Source organism: Leptinotarsa decemlineata, unplaced genomic scaffold (genome assembly GCF_025532065.1).
Source record: "Leptinotarsa decemlineata unplaced genomic scaffold, Ldec_3_MD MMD2_P_RNA_scaffold_12, whole genome shotgun sequence".
NCBI classification, from domain to species: Eukaryota; Metazoa; Arthropoda; class Insecta; order Coleoptera; family Chrysomelidae; genus Leptinotarsa; species Leptinotarsa decemlineata.
In genome coordinates this window covers 6,072,365-6,095,025 of record NW_027412526.1, presented here as the reverse complement: position 1 = coordinate 6,095,025, position 22,661 = coordinate 6,072,365, and the positions used below count along the sequence as shown (strand labels likewise).

The 22,661-nt window shown below is 38.0% G+C and overlaps 2 protein-coding genes across 2 annotated transcripts; one reads left to right on the top strand and one right to left on the bottom strand.

Moving 5' to 3' along the window:
- Positions 1-1,007: 1,007 nt before the first annotated feature.
- On the top strand, positions 1,008-4,110 carry LOC111501806 (peroxiredoxin). Its single transcript, XM_023155722.2, has 6 exons — positions 1,008-1,165; positions 1,681-1,747; positions 1,807-1,948; positions 2,527-2,662; positions 3,528-3,762; positions 3,930-4,110. Exons 1-6 carry the CDS (start codon positions 1,133-1,135, stop codon positions 4,016-4,018), a joined length of 702 nt encoding a protein of 233 aa, XP_023011490.1. The 5' UTR covers positions 1,008-1,132; the 3' UTR covers positions 4,019-4,110.
- A 286-nt stretch (positions 4,111-4,396) lies between these two features.
- On the bottom strand, positions 4,397-21,251 carry LOC111501805 (fibroblast growth factor receptor-like 1). The gene is made up of 4 exons (XM_023155720.2): positions 20,614-21,251; positions 12,767-12,882; positions 10,012-10,180; positions 4,397-4,991 (listed from the first exon to the last, which is right to left on the bottom strand). Exons 1-4 carry the CDS (start codon positions 20,684-20,686, stop codon positions 4,468-4,470), a joined length of 882 nt encoding a protein of 293 aa, XP_023011488.1. The 5' UTR covers positions 20,687-21,251; the 3' UTR covers positions 4,397-4,467.
- Positions 21,252-22,661: the final 1,410 nt, after the last annotated feature.

Sequence of the window (22,661 nt, the reverse complement as noted above, 5' to 3'; positions counted from 1 at the left end):
ACATCATATTCTGGAAAAGCATCGTTTTTCCACTTTTGATCACTTCACATAAGTACAAACACACTGTAACAGCAACATTTCGAATATTCACCGTATTTGATAACATACTGTTTAATGTATTTGTACACGTGCCTTTTGAAGGTTAAGGTTAACTAAAAATCATGGCTTTGATACTAATATCGCCATCTGTGTTAGTCTACGTACTTTTCAGATCACCAAATACATATTATCTAAATAAAGAGTTACTGATGTGTCCCCATATGTTGTGAGGGCATCGTAAAATATTTATTCACAAAGTAGAGTCTGCGGACTATCAATTTTTTTTATTTCAAAACCCACTATGGCGTAACCCAAATGTTTATAAGTCTATAGATGAGGTGAGGTCTTGAATCTCTTATTTACAAAAGAAGAGACATACCTTCTGTTAACTATAAGGTCTATCACTTTCAATGTGTGTCAATTTTCGTGAACATCCAGTAGAATTAAATGAATAAAAACCGTGGGGATTGTCAGTATATTCAGCTGTTTGAACTACTATGGGCAAGATTTTCGAGGACATAATCCCAAGAAGATCATCACAGCAAGTTAGTTGACTTGCCAAAATGGAAATGGAAAAAGGAATCACAGAATAACTACATGTTCTGTGGTTTTGCTGCATAAAGTGCTCTACTGGAAACCAATATTGAAAGAGAACATCTTACTCTACATGCTTCTCTACCAGTACCTTGTTTGCTGAAGCTGATATTTCTGGTTCAAGGTATTTCTTATAAAGCGGTTTGGTACTTAAATTATTTTATGATCGTACAACCTATTTGTCATCTCTGAAATGATAATTATTAACACATCGTTGAATAATCTTGCATTATGAAACCATGATTTCCGTTTATTTTATGAAGAAACTGGAAAAACTATCAATTTCAATTATGTTTTCCTCTGAAGCTGCTCTAATCAATGTATGCTGATTGCTGTTAGACAAATCCGTTGACACGGACAACTGACAGTGACTGTGACGTATACAAGTGACAGTGACATGACCGGTGGCCTGACCTTTCAAACTGTTTGAACTTCAGTAAAGTTAAAAGTCAATTTTTTCTGATTTTAAAATCTTTCTGTTCATTTCGGTTATTCCCCAATGGCTGGATTATTCAATAACTTTATTCGTAGGGTAAGTAATAAAAAGGTTAGAGTCTAAAAAGGTAATTTGGGCTAAAAATCACAGTGGAATTAGAACATTCAAAATACTGAGGAATATTCTAGGCCTGTAAGTTGAGGATTGGGCTGTAAATTTATTCAGAAACACATTGCACAAATGTTCTTTTCCTGTTGAAAGTTAGTGTGACCACGGAAATAGTACTAACTGATGACCAAATCTATAATATTCTTAGAAGTTGAAATATCAAATTGAGGTTAAATGTTATAAGTTAAAAAAGTTTTGATTGATTCCTTTCATGTTGACTTGGATATACCCCAAGGCTCGATATCAGGTCGTTTGATTTTTCTGTTGTTTCTCAATGATATGCCTGCATATATCGATACAAATGGTTCTGCTACATTTGCTGATGATTGTGTACATTTGCAGGTCATTCAAAATATTTTGTAATATCACTATTGTGATCTAATAATTGATTAAATTATCCATTTATTTACTTCATAGAAACAATATTTAATGAATTTCTCTAGGTGCCACAATTACTGAAGTCTACTGTACCGACTGCCAAACACATAACCCAAAGAAACTTGATTTTATGTAAGTATGGGAACAAAATCATTAAAAATGCTTCAACCAATAATTGTTTATAACTTCAGCGTCTTCACTTTTGGCACCAAAGGTTCAACAACCAGCACCTGACTTCAGTGGAACAGCCGTAATCAATGATGATTTTAAGAACATCAAGTTGAGTGATTACAAAGGGAAATATGTGGTGCTGTTCTTCTATCCTCTTGACTTGTAAGTGTGTTTTACCTCATCTTGAATATTAGAAATAGAATGTCCAAAACAATATATTGTAAAGAATAATAGAGAATTAATACCTGAGTCATAGTTGAATGTTACGTTAGGTCCACCTATTCACACTCGACCAAATAAACCCAGCTTCTTAACAAAGCTGATTAGTTTGTATTAGTTGAATGTTACTTGAATATAACTCGGATAACTTAACGTGTGATTCCTAACATGAAAAGAGTCAAAGGTGTTCGTAGACACATAGTTTATTATTGTGTGTTGTTCTGGAAAATTCTAATTACCAAAAAAATGTCATTAATTTCAATGTATGTCATTGTATTTTTTTCGTAATGTCCTCCTGAACTGAAACAATGAAATGTGAGTGAGTTAATCAAGTTTACTTCCTGATAATGTCAACCTGGTTGACATTATCGGGAGCAGTGCTTTTTCTGATTTCATACTGTCAAAGGTTCCAGTTCTATCTTTCACGACTTCATAGAATGACTGGTTTTCCAAAACAAATATATTCATAGTTTTTTTCGTTATCTGTAATCATCATTATTCAATCACTTTGTGTTTTACAGCACATTTGTTTGTCCTACGGAACTCATAGCATTAGATGAAAGAATTGAAGACTTCAAAGCATTGAATGCCGAAGTGATTGGGTGCTCAATTGATTCCCATTTCTCGCATTTAGGATGGATGAATACTAAAAGATCAGTGAGTATTTTTGAATCAGCTTCTTTTCTGGACAAAATCTTTGAGCCACCTTAGTTAGACACGGTTAATAATTCTTTTTAACCTTCTTTAGTTTCTTCTTGGTATATTTTTGCACCCCTGAAGTCAAATGTCAAGGGCATTAATGGTACTGCGTTTCGAATAAAAATTTGATAGGTTTTTCCAACTTGTCACTGAGTAAGTAAATAATTATTCATCAATCCATTCAACCTATCGGACTAGCCACACAATAACTGTAGTCAGGCATGCGTTGTGAAAGCACTGAAGAATGAACTATTGTTTACAAAAACTCAAAATTGCACATTTATATTCGAACATCACAAATTGACAAACCGAATAGGAAGAAGAGTTTTATTATTCAATGTTCATGAACAATTAGTTGTTTCGAAAGTTTTTTTTCCATGTAATTCAATGTTTATATAAAAGACGTTGTTCCAGTAAATCAAGATTCTATTTAAAGGCCAATTTTCTTCATTATCTACACAAACGACCTAAACAATTTTAGGGTCATTCAATGTCGAAAGATTTTGATACTTATGTGGGATTCGAAAAATAGAACAGAAGTTCCTTAAAAACCAGCCAAAGGGGGTATATTTCCATTTGAAATTCATATATTTTTCAACTTTCAAAGTATATACACAAAATCAGTGAAGAGAAGTATCTCTGAAAAGTTTTATTAACCTATCTGACTTTTATTGAAACGTAGTAGATTTATTTTCATGTTTTTTTCCTCCATGGTAGTGAAAATGTATAAGTGGCCAGAATGACTTGTTTATGTTACTTCATTAACAGGAGAAATATAATTATTCTAAGTGAAATTGTAGCATTCAAGATTTTTTCCTTCCAGGAAGGCGGTCTGGGAAAACTTAGATTTCCTTTACTCTCAGATATCAACAAAAACATTGCCAGGACTTACGATGTTTTGTTAGAATCCGATGGTGTTGCTCTCCGGGGGATGTTTATCATTGATCCAAATGGTATTCTCCGTCACATCACTGTCAACGATCTACCTATCGGACGATCAGTTGATGAAACCCTCAGGATAATTGAGGCTATACGATTTGTGGAAGAACATGGAGAAGGTGAGTTCCTGTATTCTTTCTCTTTTCTCTTCTCTCTATCCACCTGCCTTCTGATGTTCTTCCCTTTGACACTGAAATGACTTGTTCAAATTTCCAAAATCATTTTCAATACTGGTAAATGATGTATGAGTGACTCTTATATGCTCAACACCAAATTTCTTTTTCAGTATGTCCTGCTAATTGGAAGAAGGGTGGGAAAACTATCAAACCTGATCCGAAGGGATCCCAAGATTACTTCAAATCAACTCATTCCTAAAGAAGATATGATCTTGTGGTTATTTTAAGATTATTTTGCTTGTTGAAAAATTTTTGTTATGTAATATTAATTAAATCAATGCTTTATTTCTAGTTTTTATCTGATTCAACTCCTTTATTTTTTGCTAATTTTTTTTCCTTTTTTTTTACTCTGTAGTCATTTTCATTTTGTATCTTGATTATTTTATTCGTTTTATTGTATTTTCATTTCACGTTTTACTGTTTAATATTATTGATATTTTGGCTATTCATTCTAATTTCATTTATTCTTTCATAGATTTGAAATCATAGCAGAATCATATTTGACAGTGGAAGTTCGAACTAATAATATTAAAATACTTTCCTCTTTTGTTTTGGAATATTTTCAATAAGAACGTCGTTTCAAACTCAATAATTTAATTGAAAAAAAATAAATCAAATATCACAGACAATCTCCCAACAAAAACTCTCCTAAATAATCTCATTAATGCGAACGACAGGTCTAATGAGCTGTTTCTGTTGATCTACAATCACCACGGACTTCTTTTTCCTCCGTTTGCAGTAACACAACCATAAGACAACCGGCGCAAGGATCAACATCAGTGGTATCAGAAACAAGAGCGAAAATGACTCATTTTCTTCCACCTTATTGCTCGGTACCACGATTGTGGCATTTTGGAACCCTCCTCCATACTGATTGACAGCCAGACAAACATACTGACCGCTGTCCACGTCTCTGGCGTTGAATATCATGAATTTGCTTAGGTAGGTGTTCCTAATGCTGTGGTAGCTGATGGAGGTGTTGATGTGGCAGTAGCAGACGTCATTGAATTTGAAATCGCATTTGCGACCGTAACAGCTTTTGAACCAGATTATCGTAGGGGGTTCCTCACTTGTTACGTTGCACTGAATGGTGAACTTCATGTTGATTTGACCAGAAACATTGGAGGTCTTCAAGGGGGCTACCTGGGGCGGAGGTCCATTGTAAGCTGGATCTGGAAGATTAAAATATCACTTGTTATTACTATAATGAGATTGATGAAGATACTGTGCAAGAGAGTAACAGGTTTGGATTACTGTCCTGGAAGGCAATCCGGCCGCTGACTCTCCTGCAAAAGAGGGTGCTGCAAACAGCTTCATCGGACCAGAACCTGTCATTGACATCGCTTAAGGCTTTGCCAAACAAACATTGAACACCTGGATGACAGAATCTTCCAGGATTGGCTCACTCCAAGGCGTTTATTCACCCTTCGAAGCTTATTATTATTATTTATTATTTGTTCAATTACAATGAAGTAAAATGCCCAGATGAGCGTAGAACATGTCAGTGTAATAAATATACAGTTAAAAACATTTAAAAATTAAAATCAATTAAATGTGAGACATTTTAGCAGGTAAAATCTGAAGGGATGGTATCTTTAAAATATTCATCAGTTGAGTGGTATGCTCTATTTATAAGAAAGTTTTTAAGTTTATTTTTGAGTGTTGTTTTAGAGAGGCTTTTTAGTGCATTTGGAAGTTTGTTATAGATTTTTATTAGAGTATACGGTATATTTTTCTGAATAAAAGTAAAATTAGGAATATTAGTAACCAAATCTGCTTTATTTCTTGTTGGGTAGATGTGTGCTTTATCAAAGTCGTTAAAAAGCTTTGGATTGCTTTTAATAAACATTATGCTGTCAAGAATATACTGACTGTATAGGGTCAGTACTTTCTTTTCTATGAATAAAGGTTTACAGCTATCAGTTTGTTTGGATTTATAAATAATTGTAAGGCAACGTTTTTGAAGTGAAAAAATTTTTTTAACGTTCACAGATGCACCCCAAAAAATTAAGCCGTATTTAAGTCTTGAGTGGACTTGTGCATAATAGACAGACATTGACGCTTGAACATTTATTGTTTTAGTGATGACTCTTAGGGCATAGCAATGCCTTGCAACATTTTCTGACAAAGTATCCAGATGAGATTTCCAATCTAGTCTAAAATCTAGCTCAATTCCCAGGAATTTTGAACTTTTACTAGTTGTTATTGTTGATTTACCATCCGAAAAAGTATAATCATTTTCAGCTGACTGTGAGAATTTGATTGCCTGTGTTTTATTAGGGTTCAGCTTTAGGTGATTTTGTGCAAACCAAGCTTCCAGGGTACTTAAAGCATCGAACACATTTCTTTTCAAGTCATCTCCATTTTGTTCTTCAAGGATAACGGTTGTGTCATCAGCAAATTGTATAGTGTTTAAGTTGTTGTCCATTTGTAGTTCATTGGTATAGAGAATGTACAGCAATGGACCTAGAATTGATCCTTGTGGTACCCCTCTAATTACTGTTAGTTCATCAGACCTTATAACCTCATTTGTGATGTGACATTTTTCGACCACGTACTGTTTTCTATTATATAAGTATGATTCTATCAACTTAGCTGAGGTTCCCCTGATTCCATAAGCCTCAAGTTTATTTAGCAATGTTTTATGATTGACTTGTCAAAAGCTTTTGAAAGATCTAAGTTAATCATTAAGCTATGTTTCTTGTTGTTTTGACTATTTATGACTGAACATAAAGCTTGATAAATTGCTCTTGTTGTCGATTTACCCTTTCCAAAACCGTTTTGTGTATCACTTAATAGTTCGAATGTTTCAAGGTAGGATATAAGGCGATTATATATGATTCTTTCAAAAATCTTATTAATATCTGATAGTGATGCTATAGGTCTGTAATTTTTTATTTGATCCTTGTCACCCTTTTTGAAGATTGCTTTTATATGAGCTATTTTTAATTTGTCAGGAAATATTCCTTTATTAAGCATCATGTTTATAATAATTGTTAAGGGTGTTGATAGTTCACGTGCAACATATTTCAAGAGTTTTACCGGGATTTCGTCATAGCCAACCGATTTTAGATTTTTTAGTGACATTATTTTAGAGATTACTTCATGTTCAGTTGTTGGTGCAAGAAACCAAACAGTTGTTGGAGAACTACGGTAGGGATGAACTACGATGTCTAACAGGCCTTCTCAGAGACTCGAACTGTCGGGAGACAGTGTGTGTCGCCTGTGTTTGGAAAATGATGAAACAGCAGAGCATACACTTAGTGCTTGCCCCGCCGGGGACAGAATCACGTTTTCAGAGTTTGGCAGAGCCTTACTCTCACCAGCTGACCTGAAGTATCACTCACCACACAAACTAATCGGCTTCGTTAAGAAGCTGGGTTCATTTGGTCGAGTGTGAATAGGTGTGAGCCACAATAAACCCTTGCGGGTTGCGGTGGAGGGTCGTCGTCGAACAGGCCCACTCACTTTTGACGTAACCTAACAGGTACTGCTTCTAGTTTGGGGCAAGGTAGGGGACTGGTAATGGCAGCAGAGGTACTTAAATTAGACAAACTCCCACGAAAATAAATTCTGATAACCTGAATATATGCAACCTTAAATTATGAAACAAGATTCGTAGGATCCGGTAAGAATTTGCCATTTATCGGTCTCACAAAAAATAAGAATTAAATTGAGAGTCACTCCAGGCAGGAACAGAGTTGAACAGGTTAGATCATCTTAGACTGATCATGTTTTTATCTGAGTCAGATACTCCCTAAGAAAGTGTAAAAAGTACGAAAGTAAGCAACTGGAAGGTCTGTAAGTTCATTCCATTATGCGAGATAATAAAAGCTATTGATCTGTAGTCATCAAAGTTCTAAGTGATCATCAAGTAATTTGCTTTCATCTAAGATAATATCATCATCAAAAACTAAGCTAATACACTGCCGGGCATGAAATTAGGGGTCATTCATGAGTTGAAGTTATCTGAGAAAGTTATGTTTTTATTTGAATTATTCTGAATGTACTGTATTTCTCTGTATCTGTAGAGTAAGGAGGGTATCTGTCATCGGCCATCCTGTCCTTTCCAGGAAGGTGGACAGGTCACTGGGAGACATCTCCTTTATATTGGCAGGTATAGGTCAAGACAGGCTGAACACACACTCTGGCAACCTTGAGGTGTCTCATGGGAGCCTCCGCGAAGGTTTTGGAAGGTGCAGCAACATTACTGTCGTTGCGCGGCTTCTTCAACCTTCTTGGGGTTCCCTCAGTGGAGGTGCACAAGTGAGAGAGCAGGGACAGCTGGTTCCTTGTCTTTATTCAAGGCGGAGCTCTTGGCGCCTGACACAGGAAGTGCCCTTGCTGCTGGAGGTGGAGTGGGGGAGGAGGAGGGTTCACTTATAGTTGCTGCCACTCCTGCCACTTTGGTTCTCTTTCTCCTTTTGGCCTTGGCGGCGCAAATGCGCTTACGCCTTTGTATTACATCACGAGGTGATCTGCTATGTCCAGCCTAATTCCGAACGGTAGGCTTGGGTGGACATTTCTGTTCATCCCCAGCCACCGCCTTAGATTGAGGTGAGCACTTCTGTCCAGCCTCGGGATTGGTTTTTGTTTTTGTTGTTTCTGTTTTGTGGTCGTTTCATTCATGTGCGTTCCTACGAGTAGCAAGGGAAGAGTTGGTTACATCTGACAGAGCCCCGCATTACCAGAGGTAGCCTGATTACAATGAGGTTTCGTCCAGTTCCCCAAAGGAATCGTTCGTAACCACATATCACCTTGCGGCCATTCAACTGTCGGCACGATTCCTTACACCTTAGCTTGGGTAGGCTGGTCCACGATGGCATGTTTTGCAAAGGCTTTTGGGGAGTTTTACTTCCCCTCACCCTACTTATTTCTCTCACTGACCAGGAGTTTGGCGACCTCGTCCGTAAGGCCACATTGGCTTCCCGAACAGGGCATCCACTCCCCTGGCCGTTCCCCTATCCGCGCCCGATAGGTAGCCCAATCCACGGGTTCTGGATGTACTAATGAATTGCTTCAAAAACATAGTTGTTGTCGTTTCTGAGATGAGCATTCGACAAAAAACGAGACACTTTTTTCTTCCCTAGTTTTATGATGACGATGTCAAAATTGCCCTTTATTTGTTTACTGCAAGAAGCGTTGGTGTAAGTCTCTCGAGTGTGCAAAGATTGCGACGGCGGTACCAGGAAGCTCGTCTGCTAACTCAAAGCCTTAGTTCAGGGCGAGGCAGGACTTCAACAGCAAGAGATGACCGCTTTCTCGTATCTAGTGCTTTGAGAAACCGACCAGTTGCTGCAGTTTCTCTTCGAAGTCAACTGCAAGAATCAGAAATGTGAAGATAAGTGAAAGGACAGTTAGGAAACGACTCCGTTCTGCCGGATTATCTCTACTGGAACGCCGTTTTTCCCTGATCACCTATTGTAGGATTGCATTTTTCACCAGAACACTTAGCCTGGACAGTAGCGGATTGGATGTATTGTTTTCCGATGAAAACAATTCTGCCTTACGGGCACAGAAAGACGTGTACGAGTATGGAGACTACCAGGCGAGATATATGCTCAAGCATGTATTGCCGAACGACTTTCATTTGGTGGCGAATCAGTTATTTCATGGGTAGGCATATCGTTTGACACCCGCACGGAGGTAATCCCATCGAGAATGGGACACTGAATGTGCATAGGTACCTGTGGAGGTTCTACAAGACCATGTTTTACCATACACGCCTTTTTTTGGAGTTAACACAACATTTACTTATGATTATGCACAGCCCCACACTGCCCGGGCCGTTACTCAGTATCTGAACAAGGTTCAACTCACGCGATTTGTTTACCTTGCGCCTAGTTCGGATTTAAATCACGTTGAACATGTTTGGGGTGATCCAAAGCATACCTCGTCATTTGCCAGTTGTTATCACTGCATGAGGGGGAAACACTCGTTACTGAAGCCCTTACATTTTTTCAATCAAATGCATATCAGAGTAAAATTGTTCATTTCTTAGCATACTGAAATAAAGTTGTTCAGTTTCAGTATTAACAAATGAATTTGCGCAACCACAAATTGTTTGTTTTTTTCGGGACTCGGTAAAATAAGTGACATCAGGAAGAGATCCGAAAAAAATTAAAAAATAACTTCAAACTACGAAGCAACCCTTATTTTATGCCCGGCAATGTAGTTAGGCATCATACTCACGAACAACATCAACGATGAACACTTTCAAAAGTTTGTCGTCTTGATAGCATCTGTATATTCCGTTGTGTTTTTCGGCAACAGCTTCAATATGGATTCTACCTCTGGTTTTGTTCATCTTTTGCCACTTTCCATTATCACACAACAGTCCGTAGAAGTTTGAATCACAATACTGAAAGCAAGATTTATGAATATCATTAGATGTTGGAGGTATTACTGTACAGAATGAGGCCAAGAGGGATAGAAATACCATGGTGTAATCACTTGATTGTCTGGTGCAATGGGTGTGTTTTATTTATGTAATATTATATATAAGTATATATGTTTATATGTCTATTATATAAGTGTTGATTATATTTTCAAACAAGTCTGTACACAACCATGTTGATACAAAATTTCGGCATTGAACTATAGTGTTTGTTCTAACTTTACTTTTTTGTAGGTGTTTTTATATTCACATTTTATATTTCTATTTGTATTTATTTTTCACTAGCTTTGTCCACAAGATTTATTCTTAATGACATTAAAGTTTTTTTTTTTCACCAAAGTGTGCGCTGGTCAGGCCCTATCCTCCGAAGCCCCGATACATTTGGGAGAGCGCGCCAGCATTATCAACCAATGACCACTCCCCACACCGTAGGGTAAGTGATCATTGGGTTCGAGAATCATGTGCCCTAAGCAAGCGCAGTGAGCCAAGAATGACAGCCTTTTGCATCTGTGCGGCTAAGATTTCTGCCTTAGTGCGGCAAGCCGGTATGATTTTAGGATTCGAGAGTAGAGAGGACATCATTCCACCAAGGACTCCAATAATCAGAACCACCATCTGATCTGGATAGAGTCTACGGAGTTCGAAGAGAAAATCTCGATATTTTATCCGTATGTCCTCCTCTTTTCTGACGATATTCGTCTCGCCAGGAGCTGAAAACTCCACGACAAATATCGTTTTGCTTTGGTGGTCGAGAAGGACCACATCAGGCTTATTAGCTTGTATGAGCCTGAGGGTGGGGAACGAATAGTTCCAATAAACTCGGCATTTCTCGTTCCCACAACGGATTCAATATCCCCCGGAGCGTAGGGCAACACCGGTGTCTCGTCAATACCGTAAGAGTGCCATAGATGGTAATATAGCACTCCCAGGGCCGCGTTATGTCAATGGATATAGGCCGAGACCGCATATGCTGGACATGGTGATAGCAAGTGCATTAGGGTTTCAGGCCCTGCACCTTGTGTCAGGAACCTCTATTCCCATCACTGCGGTAGACTAAGATGTTGAAGACACCATCCTGGCAAGCCATGATGAACCCGTCAGTTTCCGACATCAGCCCACTCGACCTGAGAAAAGCAAACGTCAGGCGCTTTGATAAGCCAAGGTCTCCAATATGATTGAAGAAGAACCCAATGCATTGGCTTATCCTTGTGTCTCCGCAGAAGTAATGTGATCTCTGCGGCTTTTATCTGAGCTTTTTGCTGAACGAGTTCCAACTCGGTGACAGAGTTGTGGTCACCTCGTTCAGAGTCGAAAACTATAACGAGTTCATCAGCTGCTCGAGCAGCTGCCCTAAGGAGAAATGCTCCAATTCCTGCTCTCTCTCATGGTCACGAACCATTACATATTCTATTTTCAATTATTTTCAATAGGCCATTGATGTACAGACACCCATCGATATTAATTCCCAAGAATTTTGTAATAATATTATTTTCCACAACTGTACTTTCCATATGAATCTCTGGTATATTGCACTTAAAGGTGATTATACTAGTTTTTTTACTGTTGAATGGCACCAGATTTGCATCGCACCATTGTTTAATTTCGCTGAGGTCATTACAGATGCTTTCATATAAATTCTGGTAATTTATATTATGCCACAAAAGTGTGATATCATCTGCAAAAATGGTGAAACTACCAGAAATCCGTACAGTAGCCAGGTCATTTACATATTGTAAAAAAAGTATGAGTCCTAAGATCAATCCTTGGGGTACTCCTGCTTTCACGTTCTTTGTACTTGAGCAACTATTGGTTTTAACAAACGGTCTACGTCCGGTAAGGTAGGATTCAAACCATTTCAGGCAGTTTCCAGCAATTCCATAATGATGTAGCTTCCGTAGCAGTATTATATATGTGGTTAACACAATCAAATGGAGAAAACCGATGCCTGGGTTTTTGTGACATTGAATTGAACTTGGTTACTTTCACCCCAATTGGAAATCACTTCTAGATCCTCATTGAGATATGCAGCCTCGTGCTGCCGGTGAAGATATGCCTCCGTAGTCCTAGATTCCTAATGAAATGACGTGACAAGTGTGCTGTCGTCAGCAAAGCAATATATTGGATTCTTGATTTTTTCCAATAAGTCGTTGATATACAATAAAAAGAGGGTTGGAGACAATACGGATCCATGGGGAACACCAGCGTTGATGGTGAAACTATTCGAGAGATATCCATCGACGGCCTCTTGCAGGGAGTTGAAGAGCCATACACAGAATTGATCCGACAAGCTATATCATCAAAGTTTGGCCAGCAAACCTTCATGTCACACACGGTCTTAGAAATATCAAGCGCAACAGTTCTGAATTCACAGATGATCACAGATGATTACATGAATTTTGAATAAAAGTTATCATGATTTAATTTTGTTCTTGTAGGATTACGAACTATTGAATTTGCAGGCTTCGCCAAATATTTTCGAAATTTTGGTTGTTCATAAAAAATTAAAGTTACAAACTTCAACAATATGATAAAAAATAATATTCACTATACCTTATATTCCCACTTAACAAAATCGTTATGACACTTTAGGGTTATAGGGGTACCATTTTTCACCCTCATAGTTTGACGTTCAACTTGTACTTCATAAGGGTAGTCATTCGAATATCCTGAAAAAATAGCTGTTTTGAAAAATATTTATTTCTGCTTATGGTATAGGTTCTTTTCAATTTTCTTTTCTACTGCCTTAGTGACCTGTGAATAACAAAATTTCAACTAGGACGAAATTAAATTAAATAGTGACACTGCAATCAAGAAATCTAGGAATACATTGAAAAATCTATTGTTTTTGATGAAATGTTAAACGCCTCGTTATTGACGAAGATATACATTCACAGCTGATGTTGGGGATTGAAGGATGAAACAAGTAGGTATCAAATTGTCAGAGAAAAATTATATTCTATTGTCAATCCTTGAGGTACACCAGCGTGAAATGACCAATCATCGACTTCCGCTTGCAAAAAAAACTATTTTCAAAATTCGCATTGAGTACTATCCGAAGAAAATGAAAAAAATTGTTCTTTTTTGAAAAATGATAAAACAAATTGAGATATTGGATACTAGACAGTGGATCTATCGATCATATGACGTCAAATTGAAAGTATATTTTTTAGAAGAGATATATTTTTGGGAAAGAAAGGTTTTTGGCTTTCTACTTCTCCATCTTGAAACAAAAAAATGTGAAAATCTTCCAAAGAAAAGAAAGAAGCAATCAATTTGAAAAAAGTAACTCTATACAAACATATGTAGATCATGCATGTGTCTTACTGCGAAATATCGGATGTCTACCGCAGTGAGGATGACGGTGTTACACAGGATGACAGTGTACACTCTACGAAAATTAAAAAAAATGCGGTCAAGTATAATGAATGAGTCAATTTCAGTCCCGAGAAAACCTCCACTATAAAAACCAACCATTCGCAATTACTTTCAATATTCCACGTTGGTTTGGTGGCTAAGGACAACGTCTACCACGTCGATGTCCTGGGTTCGATTCTTACACCTATAAACTTTTTTTAATTAGGATCACGTGACGTGATGCGGAGTCTCAAGAGGGCCTGAGCGATGATGTGGAGTACTGAGGAGGCCGATGGCAAGGGGGCCTACGCTCTTTGAACCTCTACGAGACTCATTCCATCCTGCATCGATTACGTCACACTTTCTCTCTTTCACGCTCTCTGAAACACTTTCCAGTGACGCACGACCTTGAAATGAGCTGGTACAAACATCGTTCATCTACTACCTCTCCAATTCACTATATTGTGTAGGAATCCTGTGAATTATATCTGATTCAATGAATAGAGAAAATTGTTTTTTGTATAATTTAGTGTTCATATAAAAGTATTTGTTTCGAAAGTGTAATTCAATGTTTATATGACGTCAAATTTTCAGAAATTCATAAATTTCAACAAACAGAACACGGTTGCTATAATAGCTAATATAAAGTATGGAGACATTGAACTGGAATTGGACGAAGAAAATGGAGGTTTCTTTGCATTACTTAAAAATGTTTTGTGCGTTCCAGAACTGAGGACGAATTCATTATCGACGAATGTAGCAACTGAGAAGGGTCTGGGAATAATATTTGAAGGAAATCGATCATTCAAAAATAATTGCTCCAAGTAGAGAAATCAAGTGCAAAATCGATCAAAATTAACGGATTATTTCACATAAGAGGGAAAAATAATAATACGAAGCAAGGGTCATTGCCGTGACTCTAAACAAAATCAATGGCATAGACGTCAAGCTCATTTAAATTTTCCTACTGTAAAGAAAATGCCCAAAGACGAAATTATAGAAAACTCATTTTTCTCTTTCGATTACGAACTTATTCAACTATATAAAATGGGTAATTTAAGTGTGAATAAGTGTGAATAAAGACATATTATTATTATTATTTTTTTTTTTTTTTTTTTCACCGTAGTGTGCGCTGGTCAGGCCCTATCCCCCGAAGCCCCGACACATTCGGGAGGGCGCGCCAGCATAATCAACCAATGACCACTCCCCACACCGTGGGGTAAGTGATCATTGGGTCCGAGAATCATGTGCCCTGAGCAAACGCAGTGAGCCAAGAATGACAGCCTTCTGCATCTGTGCGGCTAAGATTTCTGCCTTAGTGCGGCAAGCCGGTATGATTTTTAGATTCGAGAGTAGGGAAGACATCATTCCACCAAGGACTCCAACAATCAGAACGACCATCTTGACAGAGTGATCTGGATAGAGTCTGCGGAGTTCGAAGAGAAAATCTCGATATTTTATCCGTTTTTCCTCCTCTTTTCTGACGATATTCGTCTCGCCAGGAGCTGAAAACTCCACGACAAATATCGTTTTGGTCTGGTGGTCGAGAAGGACTACATCACATATTATTTTTTTTTTTTTTTTTTTTTCCACCGTAGTGTGCGCTGGTCAGGCCCTATCCCCCGAAGCCCCGACACATTCGGGAGGGCGCGCCAGCATATTCAACCAATGACCACTCCCCACACCGTGGGGTAAGTGATCATTGGGTCCGAGAATCATGTGCCCTGAGCAAACGCAGTGAGCCAAGAATGACAGCCTTCTGCATCTGTGCGGCTAAGATTTCTGCCTTAGTGCGGCAAGCCGGTATGATTTTTAGATTCGAGAGTAGAGAAGACATCATTCCACCAAGGACTCCAACAATCAGAACGACCATCTTGACAGAGTGATCTGGATAGAGTCTGCGGAGTTCGAAGAGAAAATCTCGATATTTTATCCGTTTTTCCTCCTCTTTTCTGACGATATTCGTCTCGCCAGGAGCTGAAAACTCCACGACAAATATCGTTTTGGTCTGGTGGTCGAGAAGGACTACATCAGGCTTATTAGCTTGTATGAGCCTGAGGGTGGGGAACGAATAGTTCCAATAAATTCGGCACTTCTCGTTCCCCACAACGGATTCAATATCCCCCGGAGCGTAGGGCAACACCGGTGTCTCGTCAATACCGTAAGAGTGCCGTAGATGGTAATATAGCACTCTTAGGGCCGCGTTATGTCGATGGATATAGGCCGAGACCGCATATGCTGGACATGCTGATAGCAAGTGCATTAGGGTCTCGGGCGCCTCGCGGCAGGCCCTGCACCTTGTGTCAGGAACCTCTATACCCATCACGCGACTGCGGTAGACTAAGGTGTTGAAGACACCATCCTGGCAAGCCATGATGAACCCCTCAGTTTCCGACTTCAGCCCACTCGACCTGAGAAAAGCGAACGTCAGGCGCTTTGATAAGCCAAGGTCTTCAATGTTATTGAAGAAGACCCCATGCATTGGCTTATCCCTGTGTCTTCGCAGAAGTAAGGTGATCTCTGCGGCTTTTATCTGAGCTTTTTGCTGAACGGGTTCCAGCTCGGTGACAGAGTTGTAGTCACCTCGTTCAGAGTCGAAAACTATACCGAGTTCATCAGCTGCTCGAGCAGCTGCCCTAAGGAGAAATGCTCCAATTCCTGCTCTCTCATGGTCACGGACCATGCACAGAAGGGGATCCGAACTCCTGACGACTTTACAGGCTGTATCCAGTACCATTCTGTCATGTAGACACTCCAAACTCAAAAGTCCACGACCTCCCTGTTGTCGGGGGAAGTATAACCGTGGAACGGACGATTTGGGATGCAAACTCCTATAGAGATGCATCATTTTTCGGGTCCTTACGTCGAGTTGATACAGCTCCTCCCGAGTCCACTTCACTACTCCAAACGAGTAGAGTAAGATTGGAACGGCAAGCATATTTGTTGCAGCTACTTTGTTCTTCCCCGACAGTTCCGATGACCAGATCTGTCGAAGTTTGTGCTGATACTTGCCGCGGAGAGAGTTTTTCACTGCAGTTACCTCTTGTGAGTGGCGTTGTTCCACCCCGAGGTAAGTATACGTCTCTCCGGCATCCAGATGGTGTAGGATGCTTCCATCTACGAGCTGCACATCCTCTCCGTAGTCCCCGCATCGTCCTCTTTTGAGATGAACCATTGCACATTTGTCTATCCCGAATTTCATACCGATAGCATGCGTGTACTCTTCCACCACCCTCAAGGACTGATGGAGATCCTTATTATTATTATTATTATTATTATTATTATTATTATTATTATTATTATTATTATAAATAATTGGTACAAACAGTTCAAAACAAACAGGTTAAAGGTAAATTTACATATCAATTCATATTTCGAGATATTTTCTTTTGGAAATGGAATACCTTGCTCGTCAGGCCAATGATATAATTCGTTTACTTTATTTGTTTGAATAATGATTTTCAAGCAAGAACAGTTTGTTTATCAGTATTTAATATAAAGCAGTTTGTTGATATCAAAATTATCATCACTCGAATATTGGACTACAAAAAAAATCGATTTCAACAACATATCTGTTTGTTTTTGAGATTTATCTCAGTTAATATTGTAGAGAAATGATAATAAGGTTCTACAGTTCATTAGTTTACATAAAGACCACTGCCATTTATAAAAGAAACACATAGGAATGTTGAATTTGATATTGTCATTTCTTATTAGTATTATAATTTTAAAGTTTCAAAGAATGTATCTTCAAATATTAACTGCTTTGTGTAAATATTGAATAATCATCAATCTTCCAAAATAGAAATAGAGAATCTGCAACTTGAAAAAAAATGACAACTGCTGAAAGTGTTTGTGTATGGGAATAGTAATTAACGTAACACACTCGAAAATAACAAGACAATGGGTACGTAAAAAGCTCCATCCCTCAACTTCTGGACAGGACAAAACTTCAAGGTCGGATAAAGTTTACGTAAAAAGGCATTATTTTCAGTAATATGAAAAATACTATTGTTACTCAGTATCTTGACGAGGTTCAACTCACGCGATTTGTTTGGCCTGCGCACAGTTCGGATTTAAATCCCATTGAACATGTTTGGATGAGCTTAAGAAACATTTACGGATAAATGTATCGGCTCCCAGAAAGTCTAGAGAGCTACGCGACATACTGATACAAGAATAGAAAAATCTTCCGAAGAATGTAATCCAAAATCTGATCCAAAGCATGCCTCGTCGTAAGAAAGCTGTTATCTCTGCAAGAGGAGAATACACTCTGTTTAAACCAAACGCATATCAGAGTAAAATTATTTTTATTGTAGCATATTGAAGTGAAATTGTTCATTTTCAGTATGTATTAACAAATAAATTTGGGCAACCGAAAATAGTTTTTCCATAACTCGGTGAAATATTTGATATCAGGAATTTTATGCTGGGCAGTGTCATGAAAATATACTTGAATTGAAGGGGTTATTTTTAGAAGTGATTAATTTTTGTATAATTCAGTGTTCATATAGAAATATGTTTCGAAATATTTTTTTCTTTCGTGTAATTCAATGTTTATATGAAAGTAGCTGTTTCAGGAGGACTTTCTTTCAGTTTGTGTCTGAAAGTTACTTCTTTGCATGATCTACACATCCATGTATAGAGTTACTTATTTTGAAATTGATTACTTCCTTCCTTTCCTTGGAAGATTCCCTCGTCCTTGTTTTTTGTATCAAGATGGAGTAGTAGAAAGCCAAAAATTTTCTTTCCCAGAAAATATACAATGAGTTTTCTGAGATTTTTACTCTAATAGTAACACGGATAAAATCTTTCTCAAGCAATACTGTTGCCAAATGAAATAAATTGTAATGTAAATTATAATTTGACATTCTTCAACGTCATAATGGCACCCCTACCTTCAATGCCTTTCGAATGATAGGTACAACCCCCAATTTTTTAAATGGGAAGTATAGGTTTGTGATATACCTATCGATTGAATGGTCCCTCCATTCTCTTTTCAAAAATGTTATCGCTTTCAAGTTTATTGCAACAATTAATATAAAATAAATTTAAATCGTGTGGTTATCAAAATTCAATAAAATACACTCAAAACTTATTGCAATATACTCAAAACTTATTTCATGTTGAGTTATTGATAATAAGAAAGTAAGCAAAAACCAAAGCAATGTTCTGTGGCAATGGTAGTTTAAAACGCCTAGTCGACTTTTGTATATCACAACATTAGTTGTCAGTATTTTAATTTAAGTTTAAAGTTCGTTAACTTCAAGTCTGACAAATGGTTAGATTAAGGGAAATGCATTAAATAACAGTTTTACAAACGATTGGCTACGGAGATAAAACCCGATCACAACGAAGTAGCTCGCCTATTTCATGAGAAATGTCCTAATTTACCGCCCATATCTCAAGGAACAATAAGCAAAACAGAGAAGCAGTTTCGCGAGCTTGGTCGTGTGGGGCAGATAAAAAAGCAGCTGCCAATACAATGAGTGATGAACTCAAATCAGATAACTTGAAAGCGATAACATTTTTGAATAGAGAATGAAAAGACCTTTCAAACGATATATCACAAACGCAATAAAAAAATTGGGGGTTGTACCCTGTCATTCGAAGGGGGTTGAAGGTAGAGGTGGAATTTTTACGTTGAAGAATATAAGAAAAGCAGATATAATAATCGTAAAAAATATATTTTACCCAAAGATACATCATCAATTCACAATTGAACTTAACGAATAAACCATCACCCCTTTTCCGATCTGGATATAAACAACTTAATGAATAACAATGCTCTCGCCTGGCTGACTCAAGTTGACTAACTATGACTGACTAATTTCTATCCAATCCCTCGGGCGCCGCGTTTTTTCGGGTACCGCGTTTTTTCGGGTACCGCGTTTCGGGTACCATGTCGATAGTGGTTTCTTACAAGAATGTCAAATTATAATTTACATTTGACGTGTTTCGGGTTTTTTTTTTAAATATGTACAGTAACCGATATAATGAATTTATTCCATTTGCCTCTACACACTGTATATTCAGCTATTCGGCAGTGAGTTGAATCATTTTTCAGTTCGTCAGTATGTCTAATTTATTCTCTACTCCTTAATTTCAAAAATAAACGCTTCGAAAGTATGTTATATTTTCCGTGGATACTATACTATCGTGTATGCTAACTAGTGTCCGACCGAAAGTTCGGTTTTGGTTTCGGTCGAGTTTCGGGAAAAAAACGGGTTTCGGTTTAGTTTCGGTGGCAAACCTGCCGAAACTACGACCAAAACTGCATTCGCATATTGCATATTTCAAGTATTTTTTCTTAAATAAGGGGTTGTTATGTTGATTATCAAAAAGTAAAAATGTCGAAGACTTCATAACGTTGTGATTTAAAGATAAAAAATAAAGACTGACTGAATAATAACATTTTCTTTATTTTTCCCTCGAAACATAATCCTTGTAAGGAAGTTTCAGTTTCGGCTAAAACTGAGACCGTTGCCGTAATTCGGTTTCGGTTTCGGTCGTAAAAACCAGTTTCGGTCGGACACTAACTGACCCATGAATAAAAGGTCCGATAGTATAACGAAATTGCCCCAGAAAAATGGCAAATTGCATGAGATGAGTTTGCAAACATACTCCATTATTTTCAGGAAGTGGATGGTAAACATTTTCAACATTTATTTGGGTAAACTGGAACGAGGATCGAGTGAAATTTTTATTGAAATTATGATATTTATCAGTAGTTTACAGTTTCTCAAAAAGAATATACATAAAATTGCTGATTACTCATGAAAAGCTGGTCCGATTTCGAAAAAAAACCAGTACCTATCGAATATAGACCCTGCACAAGACCTTCCTTTCCATTAAAAAAAAAGTTGATAGACCTGTAGACGAGTGGCGAAACAATATTTGTTAATGAAAAGAACTTTGTCCAACCTTGATAGATATCTTGTCCCATTCAAAAGTTAAGAAGGGGCCTTTTTTCGTCCGCACTATGTAAATATTAACCGCAATCATTGCGATTATGTCGCCAATAATAAAATGATGTCACTTACCTTCGATTTCCTGAAAATTTTGACACCGGCAAGCGAGAAAGAGGAAGCAAATGCAATAAACAACTGGGATCATATTTCCCCGGTAAAATAAACGTCTTTTACGACGCGTAATAAATCTCCCGCACACTTTCAACTGTTCGACATGCCTACAAGAAACTGAAGTAGAAAATAATGGTTTTATTTCAAAATCTTCGCGCAATCTGCGTTCAATCAAAGAATCCAAACATTTACATAAACGTCACAACAAACATTATACCCCGATATTTTCCGTTGAGAATTTATTTATATTGAAATTTAATGGCGCTAGCGTACGGACGGATGACAGAATAATGATGTTTGATTTTTTTTCTCTCCGGTCTAATCTCGCTAATCTGATGGAAGTGTAAACACTGGAGATTTTTTCGATGTACGCGAATTGAAAAGGTTCGCTTGTTGTCGATGTAACTACTGTATTTTTAGATATGTACGTGGGTACCTTGTTTAAATAACACGATTCAAACGCGGGCGATACATTAGTCCACAATGAAGATAACGCCAAATCGATTGTGCTTATCTGTGTGGATAATGATATTAATCTGAGGACCGTATTTCTTCAACTACCGATTTTATAGCTGTATAAACAGGTAATCATTTTATTGGGTATCGTTCGGCTTCACTTACTGGCGAATTAGCATTTTGGAAGGTACGGGAATGAATGATTTGGCTCGAGTTCATCCTGCACCCAATCAAGGTATAAAAAATGTTTTACTGCAGGGAAATCTTCCTTCATTACCAGTGATATCGAAAATCATGGGGGAGGCTACAAAAATGTCTTCAAATATTTGTAACGCTTGAAGATCTTTAGCGACCATTGGTATGGTTTCCGAAAGCAAAGATCAAGTCGACCTTCTTTCATATACCACATCTATTGGATGACGCAAATCGAGAAATGTGGGAAGTCATCGTACCGAAAAATGCGCCAATAAGTTCTGTAGTGGCTTTTCGACTAGTTCTAGAGAAAAAGGGACATTACATTATTGTTGGACTACTCGAGTCAAGCATTGTCCTTGATAAAAAACTCACCTGGAATGCTCACTTGGAAAAAATTGTACACAAAGCCAGGCTGTCCCTATGAACATGTCGAAAGATTTGTGGTAAAACTTGGGGTTTAGGTCCCAAACAAATCCATTGGATGTATGTGATTGTCAGACCAATGATCACTTATGGTGCAATTGCCTGGTCGCCGAAGGCTTTACAGAAAACGCCCAAGCGAGCTCTCTGGCTTACAGAGACAGCCTTGTCTGGCTATCAGTGGTGCCATCAGTACCACACCGTCAGCGGCCATGGAAATCCTTCTAGATCTACCTCCTCTCCACATTTTTCTGGAGAGAGAGGCTAGATGACTGCATATAGACTTGTACACATTGCCAATTGCACAAATCAATTTAATGTAGATTGCAACAGACTGTTGGTTGGCACTGGAAGTCACAGCATTCTGGAAATGACCTCTGACTTTATGCCTCCAACTGTCAACTACCAACTACCTTATAAAGTACTGTTATGGAGTACAGAAGACTGGATCCACCGGAGTAGGAAATATCAAGAGCAGATAGTTGTTGGTTCACGGATGGATCAAAAACACCTCCCCGTTCTGGTGCAGGTGATTTCAGTCGCAGACCCAGGACAGAGATATTAACCTGCCTAGGAACCTACCTCATACACAAGTCAATAAAAATATTCTTGGGCAGTCAAGCGGCGTTGGAAGCTCTTGGCTTCTACCGAGCGGCGGCGGCTCGTCAGAGGAGGCAAGGATGGCTTAGCCTCCCCATAAAATTTGAGGCTATTCATCGCAATAAATTAAAAGATATTGACAAATAATTATGATTATTTTTTTCTTAAAATGCTTGGGTATCATTACTTTGCCATTAATTTGTAATATAAATACATAATATGCCCGAAAAAACACTATCACTCACTACGTAGTACGTATCACACTGTATCCTGCATCAACAAATGTCAAACGCACCGCCCATGAACGAATAACGAATAAACCATCAACCCGAAATAAT

Coding starts and splice junctions, on each gene's coding strand:
- LOC111501806 (XM_023155722.2), top strand. CDS start 1,133: ATGGCTGGATTATTCAATAACTTTATTCGTAGG. Junction 1,748..1,806: donor CCAAAGAAACTTGATTTTAT/GTAAGTATGGGA, acceptor TTATAACTTCAG/CGTCTTCACTTTTGGCACCA. Junction 3,763..3,929: donor TGTGGAAGAACATGGAGAAG/GTGAGTTCCTGT, acceptor TTTCTTTTTCAG/TATGTCCTGCTAATTGGAAG.
- LOC111501805 (XM_023155720.2), bottom strand. CDS start 20,686: ATGATCCCAGTTGTTTATTGCATTTGCTTCCTCTTTCTCGCTTGCCGG. Junction 12,883..20,613: donor AAATTTTCAGGAAATCGAAG/GTAAGTGACATC, acceptor CTATTTTTTCAG/GATATTCGAATGACTACCCT. Junction 10,181..12,766: donor TTGTTAAGTGGGAATATAAG/GTATAGTGAATA, acceptor TCTTGCTTTCAG/TATTGTGATTCAAACTTCTA.